General features: G+C 41.0%; 1 protein-coding gene across 1 annotated transcript; it reads right to left on the bottom strand.

Moving 5' to 3' along the window:
- Positions 1-633: 633 nt before the first annotated feature.
- LOC111159194 (olfactory receptor 4S2-like) lies at positions 634-4,248 on the bottom strand. Its single transcript, XM_022521644.1, has 2 exons — positions 4,152-4,248; positions 634-1,610 (listed from the first exon to the last, which is right to left on the bottom strand). Exons 1-2 carry the CDS (start codon positions 4,246-4,248, stop codon positions 634-636), a joined length of 1,074 nt encoding a protein of 357 aa, XP_022377352.1.
- Positions 4,249-11,124: the final 6,876 nt, after the last annotated feature.

The following is an 11,124-nucleotide window of genomic DNA, read 5'->3' as shown; positions in this document are numbered from 1 at the left end:
GGAAGGGAGAGAAGGTGGGAGGGAGCAAGGAGGCAGTTTCTGGGGAGATACACTTCTGTTTTTAAGAGAAATGGTCAGGGGCACCTAGGTGGTTCAGTCATTAAGTGGTTGCCTTCGGTTCAGGTCATGATCCTAAGGACCTGGGATCAAGCACCACATTGGACTCCCTGCTCAGCGGGAAGTCTGATTCTCCCTCTCTCACTCCCCCTGTGTGTTTGCTCTCTCGCTGTCTCTGTATATGTGTCAAATAAATAAAATCTTTTTAAAAAGAGAGAGAGAGAGAAATGGTCAGGTTCCTCAGAGGTGTCTTTCTCTTGTAACCTCATTCTTAATCATTCATTATAGATTAAAAAAGCTTAATTTGAGTTGAAGGGGTCTATAGCAGTTAAATGAGATACTGAGTTAGAGTGTTTATTCTCCTACTCTAAAAGTAAGAAAAGATAAACCTTGACAATATGGAGAGGTCTAAGTTTAGCCCACCTAAAGACAGAAAAAGAAAATAGTCTCAAATTATTGCCTGTTCAATGAAAGCTACAATGTAGTTGAATTTTAAAGCCTATTCTTTAAAATCATTAATAAGTTACAGACCATTTAAGGTATCAGCTAATTCTCTGATTCTGCCATTCTGATGAGCTAGCCCTTCTGCTTTTCCTTCAAGGAGACCTTGTGACTCCAAATCCATTTCATGGCATTCTTTACATCCTCATTCCTCAGAGTGTAGATGAGTGGATTTAACATTGGGGTGATGGTAGTATAGAACACAGACACAGCCTTATCCAGTGGGAAAGTAGTGGATGGACGCAGATAAATAAAGATACAAGGGACAAAGAAGAAAGTTACTACAGTGAAATGAGACCCACAGGTAGAGAGAGCCTTGCGTCGGCTCTCTGAAGACCGTTTGCGAAGACTAAATAGAATAACAGTGTAGGAGGCCAGAAGAATGAGGAAACACCCCAGAGCAATGAGACCACTGTTGACAACCACTAACATATTTACCAGGGTTGTATCAGCACAGGCAAGTTTTAGGACTGGGTGGACATCACAAACATAGTGGTCAATGACTTGATTATTGCAGAAAGGTAGCTGAAAGGTCAGGAAGGTCTGAACAAAGGAATGACCCAGGGCTCCCAACCAGGACAGTGATGCCAGGACAATACAAACATTGGCACTCATGATGGTAGTATAACGCAGAGGTTGGCAAATGGCAGCATAGCGGTCAAAAGCCATAACTGTCAAAACAAAAATCTCAGCACAACCAAAAAAGTGGAAGGTAAACATCTGAGTTACACAGCCCCAGTAGGAAATGGTCTTTTTTTCATAAATAAAGTCTGTAATCATCTTGGGTGTTGTGGCTGAGACATAGGCAATGTCCACAAATGACAGGTTACTGAGGAAGAAATACATGGGTGTATGGAGTCGGGGATCAGAAAAGACCGTAAGCAGAATGAGCAAATTTCCCACCATGATCACAATGTAGAAGAGGAGGAATAAGGCAAAGACCATCAGTTGCATTCTATGATCTTGGGAAAGTCCTAGGAATATAAACTCAGTGACATTGTTAGCCACTTCCGTGGGGACCCAAGTGATACTGGTTTGGTGTCTCTGGTTCCCTGCAAAAATGAATAAATACCACAAACCACTATAAGCATGGCAATGCCTAACAGGAAGAGTCTTATGAAAATATTTAAGTGATGTTAAGTAGTAAGTGAAATTCTTCATATTTCTTGAACATAGTTAATGGGTATTTTCCTCTCCATTAATTTTTAACCACATTATTGGCTCATATGGGATTTTCTGTTACACTTAGACCTATACTTCTCAAGTGTTTAATGTGTGTAAGAATAGTGCACCATGGGGCGCCTGGGTGAACACTGTTGGGCATCTATGTTCTGCTCAGGTAATGATCCCAGGGTCATGGTATCAACTCCTGCATAGGGCTCCCTGCTCCCCAGGGAGCCTGCTTTTCCCTCTCACTCTGCCTGCCACTGCCCCTGCTTGTGCTTGTTCTCTCTCTCTCTCTCTCTCTCTCTCCCTGTGGGTGTGTGTTAAATGAATAAATAAAATCTTCAAAAAAGAAAAAAAAAGACAAAGAATAGTACACACCATATAAGTGCTAGAAGGATCACCCGTGAAGCACTTAGGTACATGACACAGTGTAAATGAATATATAGTTATTGTCACCCATCTTAGTGACTGGAGAACATGCTGAATGGAAGAGGAAGAAAGTCTGGATAAGAGTCCTCTTAGGACACTAAACTCCTTACTATGCCCATCTCCTAATTCCCATTTATATGTATTTCCATGCATTCCATGTTTAGAAAATATATCTACTGCTGACGCCCACCCTCTCAAATACATTCTTTGATTACAGTAGTAACAGAATATAGTCCATATTCTTGAATGGTTTCCCTTAAGAGTTTAGGTAGGATGACCCAAAAATGTTTGAACGGCTGCTATATTCTTCCTGAATAGTGACAATCTCAATGTCATCTGGGGTCCCCTCAGGGGCTGAGAAAATTATTCCAACTCTAAGACCCAAGCTCTTTCTACTATCTTCACTGGAAGAAAGAGCATAGGATTTAAAGGTATAACAACAGGGCCTGACTCAACAGCTCTGCCTCTTACAGGCTGTGTGATCTTAACATAATTTTTCTCACTTCTATTAACTTCAGTGTTTTCCCCGGGAAAGAATAATGCCACTCATGTGAGGATCATATTAATTAATGGACATAAAAGCAACAAGTTACCAGTAAATCTAAGTCATAACCATTTCAGTGAAAGAACTGCAGAAGCATCAGTATCAAATGTCTGAACATTGTGGACCAGGGCCTATATGGGATGGATCATTTCCACTGGTCCATCCACATTCTTAGGTCAGATTTAGTCTCTCAGATAATGCCAAAGAATATATACTAGCTATAATGGTGTTAAAGAAACAACTTCATAAGCCCACCTAAATTATTTCAAATCAAACAAATTGTAAGACTGCAGTTCCCTAAAATCCTCTGGGAAAGAGATTTAGTCTTTAGTTTCTTCTGTGAGTGATCTGCAAGGAAAAGAGATCAAATACTCTGGATCTCTTTCCTAACATGAATTTCCCTCCCACAGCAAGCTCTTTGTGCAATAGTGTCCTTGACTTCAATATCCCTCATGGAGACATTAAGACATATGTACATGTCTTCATGTCTCTGGTCACTTGACATCATTTTATTACCTGCCAATCTTTTGAAATTATTAGTCCCAATTTATCCTGTTCCTGTAATTGTCTACAACTGAAGAAGTAACTTACTAAATATTTATGGAACTAAGAGATAAGGAATATGAATAAGTAAAAGCTTGAAAAAAATCTGACCATGTGTACATTTAGCACCATCTATATCAACTACATTTCACCCAATACCAATATTTATTTATCCTTTCAACTGAAATATTTATGGAGCACATTCGCCATGTCTGGTATCGTGCTGTGAACAGGAAAAGATAAATAAAACCCAATACCTGACATAAAGCCTTTCATTTTAAAGTAATGCCTTTAAAAGACCTTCTCAAATCCTCTTAGACTGGACCATAACTTATGTAAAACCCTATACTAATACAAATGAAAAACAAAAACAAAAACAAAAAAACCGTAGTGATCACTTGACTTTATTTCACTCATCAAACCATTGGTAAAAGTAAAGTTCAGGGAGGAAACTGAATTATCTAGGCTGCACTGTTTAGTATAAACCTGGAACAAAATTCCAACTGAAATAATATTGATACACTTTAAATTACAGTAGACTATTTCCTAAATTACTTAATAGAATTATTAGAACAGGGGAACTTGGGTGGCTCAGTTGGTTAAGCGTCTGCCTTCAGCTCAGGTCATGATCCCAGGGTCCTCGGATAGAGCCCCACATCAGGCTCTCTGCTCAGAGAACAGCCAGCTTCTCCCTCTCCCTCTGACTGCTGCTCTGTGTACTTGTGCTCTCTCTCTGTCAAATAAATAAATAAAATCTTTAAAATAAAAAAAAGAATTATTAGAGCAGATGTTGTAATTGGTTGAAGAATTTGAAGATTCCTTTTTATCCCTGAATATGATTTGAATATATTAAAATTGCCCTCGCCTTTCTCTCTGGTTGTTACTTGTCATTACAGATGGGGAAACTTACTCTGGCCATCTTGAGTCTGGTCCCACGACATGGATTTGGACAATCTGAGATCTTCTTGGATCAATAAACTTTTCTGAGATGGAAATGGGATCTCCATCTAGATACTGATGCTAAAAGATTGAAAACTATATAGTGATATTCCTCTTATGTGCTTGTCCCATTTCACAAAAGAATTATACCTATAGCCTGAGAAGGTGTCCTACATTATTTGTTCTCTCTCTCTCTCTCTCCCCCTCTCTCTCTCTCTCTCTCTCCTCTCTCAGAGGATTTTACGGCTTCTAGCTGTGCCTTGGCCTTCTTACCTTGGTCTGTAATACGTTATTTCTTTATTCCTGACTTCCAAGAAAGAGATTCTGCCAGCAATCTTTATGCATCATCACAGCCCTGAGGGAATGGCTAGACAGGTGATTAGGTAGCATTTGGAGAGTACTGTTAGAGAAACTGCAAGTATAATTCCCACTAAGGGACCCCTTGTGAGACTGTATTGGAGGCTACTTGGTAAATTACTTGTTAAAAATATGCAGGCCATTTTTACAGCTTTGCACAATTTACTCAAAGTTGGTACAAGGGAAGGTAATTGATGCTCTATATCACTATATTGCACCACCAGCCCAAGTACAGTAGTTTCTAAACCATTAAACTGTTTTCACTTAAAATTTCATTTTAAAATTTGCTGAAGCTCAAGTACACAAGCAAAATGTTTTATTTTTTTAATTACTAAACAAATTTATTATTTATTTCTCTTCAGCTTAACAGTATTCATTGTTTTTGCACCACACCCAGTGCTCCATGCAATACATGCTCTCCCTAAAACCCACCACCTTGTTCCCCCAACCTCCCACCCCCCGCCCCTTCAAGACCCTCAGGTTGTTTTTCAGAGTCCATAGTCTCTCATGGTTCACCTCCCCTTCCAATTTCCCTCAACTCCCTTCTCCTCTCCATCTCCCCTTGTCCTCCATGCTATTTGTTATGCTCCACAAATAAGTGAAACCATATGATAATTGACTCTCTCTGCTAGACTTATTTCACTCAGCATAATCTCTTCCAGTCCCGTCCATGTTGCTACAAAAGTTGGGTATTCATCTTTTCTGGTGGAGGCATAATACTCCATAGTGTATATGGACCACATCTTCCTTATCCATTCGTCTGTTGAAAGGCATCTTGGTTCTTTCCACAGTTTGGCGACTGTGGCCATTGCTGCTATAAACATTGGGGTACAATGGTCCTTCTTTTCATTACATCTGTATCTTTGTGGTAAATACCCAGTAGTGCAATTTCAGGGTCATAGGGAAGCTCTATTTTTAATTTCTTGAGGAATCTCCACACTGATCTCCAAAGTGGCTGCACCAACCTGCACTCCCACCAACAGTGTAAGAGGGTTTCCCTTTCTCCACATCCTCTCCAACACATGTTGTTTCCTGTCTTGCTAATTTTGGCCATTCTAACTGGTGTAAGGTGGTATCTCAATGTGGTTTTAATTTGAATCTCCCTGATGGCTAGTGATGATGAACATTTTTTCATGTGTCTGCTGGCCATTTGTATGTCTTCATTGGAGAAGTGTCTGTTCATGAAAAAGTCAAACTCTCTCTCTTCACAGATGACATGATTCTTTATATGGAAAACCCAAAAGACTCCACCCCCAAACTACTAGAACTCATACAGCAATTCAGTAACGGGGCAGGATACAAAGTCAACGTACAGAAATCAGTGGATTTCTTATACACTAACAATGAAAATACAGAAAGGGAAATTAGAGAATCAATTCCATTTACTATAGCCTGGGAATAAGAACTATAAGATACCTGGGAATAAACCTAACCAAAGAGGTAAAGGATCTGTACTCAAGGAACTACAGAACACTCATGAAAGAAATTGAAGAAGACACAAAAAGATGGAAGACCATTCCATGCTCTTGGATCAGAAGAATAAACATTGTTAAAATGTCTATACTGCCTAGAGCAATCTATACTTTTAATGCCATTCCAATCAAAATTCCACCAGTATTTTTCAAAGACCTAGAGAAAATAATCCTAAAATTTGTGTGGAATCAGAAGAGCCCCCAAATTGCTAAGGAAATGTTGAAAAACAAAAATAAAACTGGGGGCATCACGTTACCTGATTTCAAGCTTTACTACAAAGCTGTGATCACCAAGACAGCATGGTACTGGCATAAAAACAGACACATAGACCAGTGGGACAGAGTAGAGAGCCCAGATATGGACCCTCAACTCTATGGGCAAGTAATCTTCGACAAAGCAGGAAAAAATATACAGTGGAAAAAAGACAGTCTCTTCAATAAATGGTGCTGGAAAACTGGACAGCTATATGTAGAAGAATGAAACTCGACCATTCTCTTACACTGTACACAAAGATAAACTCGAAATTGATAAAAAAAAAAAAAAAAAAAAAAAAAAAACCTCAACGTGAGACAGGAATCCATAAGACTCCTAGAGGAGAACATAGGCATTAATCTCTTCGATATCAGCCACAGCAACTTCTTTCAAGATATGTCTCCAAAGGCAAAAGAAACAAAAGTGAAAAGGAACTTTTGGGACTTCATCAAGATCAAAAGCTTCTGCACAGCAAAAAAAAAAAAAAAAAAAAAAAAAAAAAAAAAAAAAAAGTCAACAAAACAAAGAGGCAACTCATGGAATGGGAGAAGATATTTGCAAATGTCAGTACAGACGAAAAGCTGGATAACCAGTATCTATAAAGAACTCCTCAAACTCAACACACACAAAACAAGATAATTATATCAAACAATGGGCAGAAGCAAAGTGTTTAAAATCGGTGACACAGTAAAGATAATGTCTCGGTCTTATATTGACATGAATGAGTTTCTAAGGGACTTAGGTCAAGGGATCTTAACAAGAATTGAGGATTACACTTCTGTGATCTAGTAGAAAATTGTTACTGAATTACAGCCTGAAATTCCAGGTCATACCTGAAGTTCTGTGTGTTTGAGTGGCACAACCTCAACAATGAGAAATACAGTAACTCTAATAGCATTCATCTCAGTAAGGCAGAAAGGATTACCATGTTGCAGCACAGAAGTACTTTTTTGTTGTTGTCAGCAACAGTTTATTGTTCTATACCTCTCTAAGTTACAAATAAATGGGCTGTTTAGACAAGGAATGGCCAACTGTGGAAGTACTATTTTAATAAACTCCCACCCAAATTCTTTCTGAGATGAAAATCTGTCAGTGTTTCTCTCTTTCTCTCTCTTATCTTTGTGCTCTTTCCTTCCTTCCTCCTTCCCTTTCCTCTTCCCTCAGTTCCTTTTTTCCTTCACCTCCTATTTTCCTTTCTTTAAAAACACATCTCGTCAGACAGAGAAAGACAAATGGGTGATTTTGTTTATATGTGGAATCTGAAATGCCGAACTTATAGAAACAGAGAGTAGAATGGTAGTTACCAAGGGGGGGGGGGGAGGGGGGGGGATTGAGAGATGTTGTGAAGGAGTACAAACTTGCAATTAGAAGATGAATAAATTCTAGGGATATAATGCACAGAATGGTGCTTATAGTCAATAATTACTTTAAACCTGCTAAGAGACTAAATCTTAAATGTTCTCACCACAGAAAAGAAATGATAATTTCATATGATACACGTGTAAGCCAAAGTTATGGTTGTATCATGGTGCAATAGATAAATACCAAATTAACAAGTTTTATAACTTAACATTACACATTGTTATATTGTCGATTATACCTCAATTTGGAAATAAAAAAAGAAAGATTTATCAAGCATTTATTCTTGGCTGGGCACTGTGCCAGATTCTCCAGATTCAAAGACCATTAAATGATGGGGTATCCCAATTAGCGAGAAGGAAATTGCAATAGATATGCTGAGTGTTGTGCTCATTAAAGATAAGCACACCATGCTACAAGAATTCATATGAGGACCAATTAATAACACTGTACAAGAATAAGATCAGAGAAGACTTCCAAGAAGACAAGACTCTTAATCTGTTACTAAAGGCAAGAAGTGGGTAAACAATTCTAGTAAAGGAAGCAACATCTTTAGCAACATAGAGATATGAGGAAACTGCAAACAGTACAAAGGCTCATACAAGGGGACAGGACTAGGGCAGTAAGTGGGCACCGGGAGCAAGACTTGGTCTCAGAACAACCTTAGTCTTTAGAACTGGACCCAAGATTGAGAGTGATACTATAGCACAGTGAATAATGTGGGGACTCCTTGTTATTACCCTAGATTTCCCTATCCCCACACACACTCTTACCACTATAGATAACCATGATAACATTTGTATCAGACTGTAGGACAAGATGGAATTTGCAGATGAGAAACCATATACCTGAAGAAAGAATTGGAAGAGACTGATAGGGACAGGAAAAAGTTATTCACTTGAGAAGAAGTAGATTGCACTGTGTTTCCATTATAGATTTCACCATTTTTTCTAAGTACAAGAATCTCACCAGTTGCCTTCTTTGTTTATGGTATAATTACAGAAAGCTTCCTGGGAAAATAAAGAGCATAAGGACAATAAATCAATAACTGGCAAGACTATAAATAAAAAAACAGATAACCTGGATAAGCCTATTCATTAAGGAAAAACTGTTGAAATCTAATCTAATAAAATAAATCTAAATAAAATGTGGAGATAGCTAATCATAATGTATCAGCACTGGCTCACTTGGTCTGAGAAATACACCACATGGTGTAAGATGCTAACAATAGGGCAAATGGCATGAGCCATACAGAAACTCTGTACTATCCTTGCAACTTTTCTCTAAATTTAAAATTGTTCTAAATATTTTTAAATTATTTAAATTAAAAATGATGGCCTCAAAAGTATGATGTTAAAGCAGACATTTTTTTTAAAAACACTAAAAATGGAGAGGAGGAGTCAAGATGGCAGAGAAGTAGCAGGCTGAGACTACTTCAGGTAGCAGGAGATCAGCTAGATAGCTTATCTAAAGATTGCAAACACCTACAAATCCAATGGGAGATCGAAGAAAAGAAGAACAGCAATTCTAGAAACAGAAAATCAACCACTTTCTGAAAGGTAGGACTGGCGGAGAAGTGAATGGAAAGAAGCGATGGAAAGATAGACCTCGGGGGGAGGGGCTGGCTCCCAGCAAGCAGCGGAGCAACAGAGCACAAAATCAGGACTTTTAAAAGTCTGTTCCGCTGAGGGACATCGCTACAGATGCTTAAGCGGGGTGAAGCACACGCGGGGTCAGTGTGGCCTCAGGTCCCACAGGGTCACAGAAGAATTGGAGGTGCCTGAGTGTCGCAGAGCTTACAGGTATTAGAATGGGGAAGCTGGCTACAGAGACATAGCTGAGGAGTGAGCCCTCAGCTCGGGGTTACCTTGAACCGGTCGCAGGCTCAGTCAGCTCGGAGCGCGGCCAGAGGCCAGGGTGACGGGAGTAATTGGGTGCTGTTCTCTGAGGGCGCACTGAGGAGTAGGGCCTCGGGCTCTCAGCTCCTTTGGGCTAGAGACCGGGAGGCCACCATCTTCATTCCCGTCCTCCAGAACTCTACAGAAAGCACTCAGGGAACAAAAGCTCCCGGAAGCTAACCAGAGCAGATTACTCAGCCCGGCCCCTGGTAAGGGCGGTGCAATTCTGCCTGAGGCAAAGATACTTGAGAATCACTACAACAGGCCCCTCCCCCAGAAGATCAACAAGAAACCCAGCCAGGACCAAGTTCACCTACCAAGGACTGCAGTTTCAATACCAAGGAGAGCAGCAGAATTCCAGAGGAGGAGAAAGCAAAGCACAGAACTCATGGCTTTCTCCCGATGATTCTTTAGCCTTGCAGTTAATTTACTTTTTTTTTCTTCTTCAATTTTTTTTCTCTTCTTCTGCCAAATTTTTTTTAAATTTTACCCATTTCTTTTTTAACGTTCTTTAACTAGTTTATCTAATAATTATATATTTTTGAACCTGGGGGGATAAGATGGCGGGGAAGTAGGAGGAGGCGCCTTTTCAACCTGTACCCTAAAGTGAGCTGATTACCTACCAAAGAACTCTGATCACCCATGAAATCAGCCTGAGATCAGAATTACACACATCTGGATCTCTACAGGGGCAGAAGACGCCAGTGGGCAGGTAAAGCAGAGTGGGAAAGGTGGACTGATATCGGAAGATAAACAAAAGGGGGAGGGAGCCACCAGAGGTGACCAGTTGGAAAGTAATACCCCTAATACGAGCGAGAGTGCCCTGCGTCTGGGGACCAGCATTAACTTGGAGACTGGCTGAAAGCATTCCAAAAGAGCAAAAGATCGTGGGGGGAAATTGTGGGAATCGGGGCAGCTAGGGACAGGGGCTTAAGTCCCTGGTCCCAGGACAGCCTCCCCTGGCACGGAGCCAGAGAGAGTGCGGTGGAGAAACCAGGTCTTGGTCCCTGAGCTGCCAGCGCGCCCGAGATCGCGTGGGTTCTGGCCCCTCTGAGGGGATGGAAGCAACGCCAGACAGCAGAATGCGAGAGCCCTGCTACAGAGCCTGAGATGCACGCGCCTCTCATCCTCCCCTGAGAGAGGTACAAAGGCCCAGCCAGTGCTCTTTGACACGTGCCATTGTTTCAGAGCCTAAGACGCGCGCCCCAAACTCTCCCCTGAGAGAGGTGCGCAAAGGCCCAGCCTAGTGCTTTCAGACCTGTGCCCCGTTCTCAGAGCCTGAGACACACGCGTGACCCACAGCCTCCCCTGAAAAAGGTGCGCGCAAGCCGGGCACTCTTAGACCCAGAAAGACCAGGCACTCCCAGCCTGGGCCAGCAGGAAAATGTCAGTGTGTGATCGCTGCTTGGAACCTCTCTGGCGGTCTGGAGCTGCCCAAACAGCTGCCGCTACTTTGGTTTTGGGTATAAGCAGAAGATCTTGTGTCCCCAGGGACTGCCACTCAGAACCTGCTCTGCCAGCAGCCACGGGGGGATTTATATGGGCTCTGCAATACCCACAGAAGAACAGACAGAGGCTTCTCTCTGAGAGGGAAGTCAGGGTGCA

Source organism: Enhydra lutris, unplaced genomic scaffold (genome assembly GCF_002288905.1).
Source record: "Enhydra lutris kenyoni isolate GAN:26980312 unplaced genomic scaffold, ASM228890v2 scaffoldscaffold4, whole genome shotgun sequence".
In the NCBI taxonomy this organism is placed as follows: Eukaryota; Metazoa; Chordata; class Mammalia; order Carnivora; family Mustelidae; genus Enhydra; species Enhydra lutris.
Note: the sequence above shows the minus strand (reverse complement) of the source record. Positions and strands in the feature narration are given on the sequence as shown.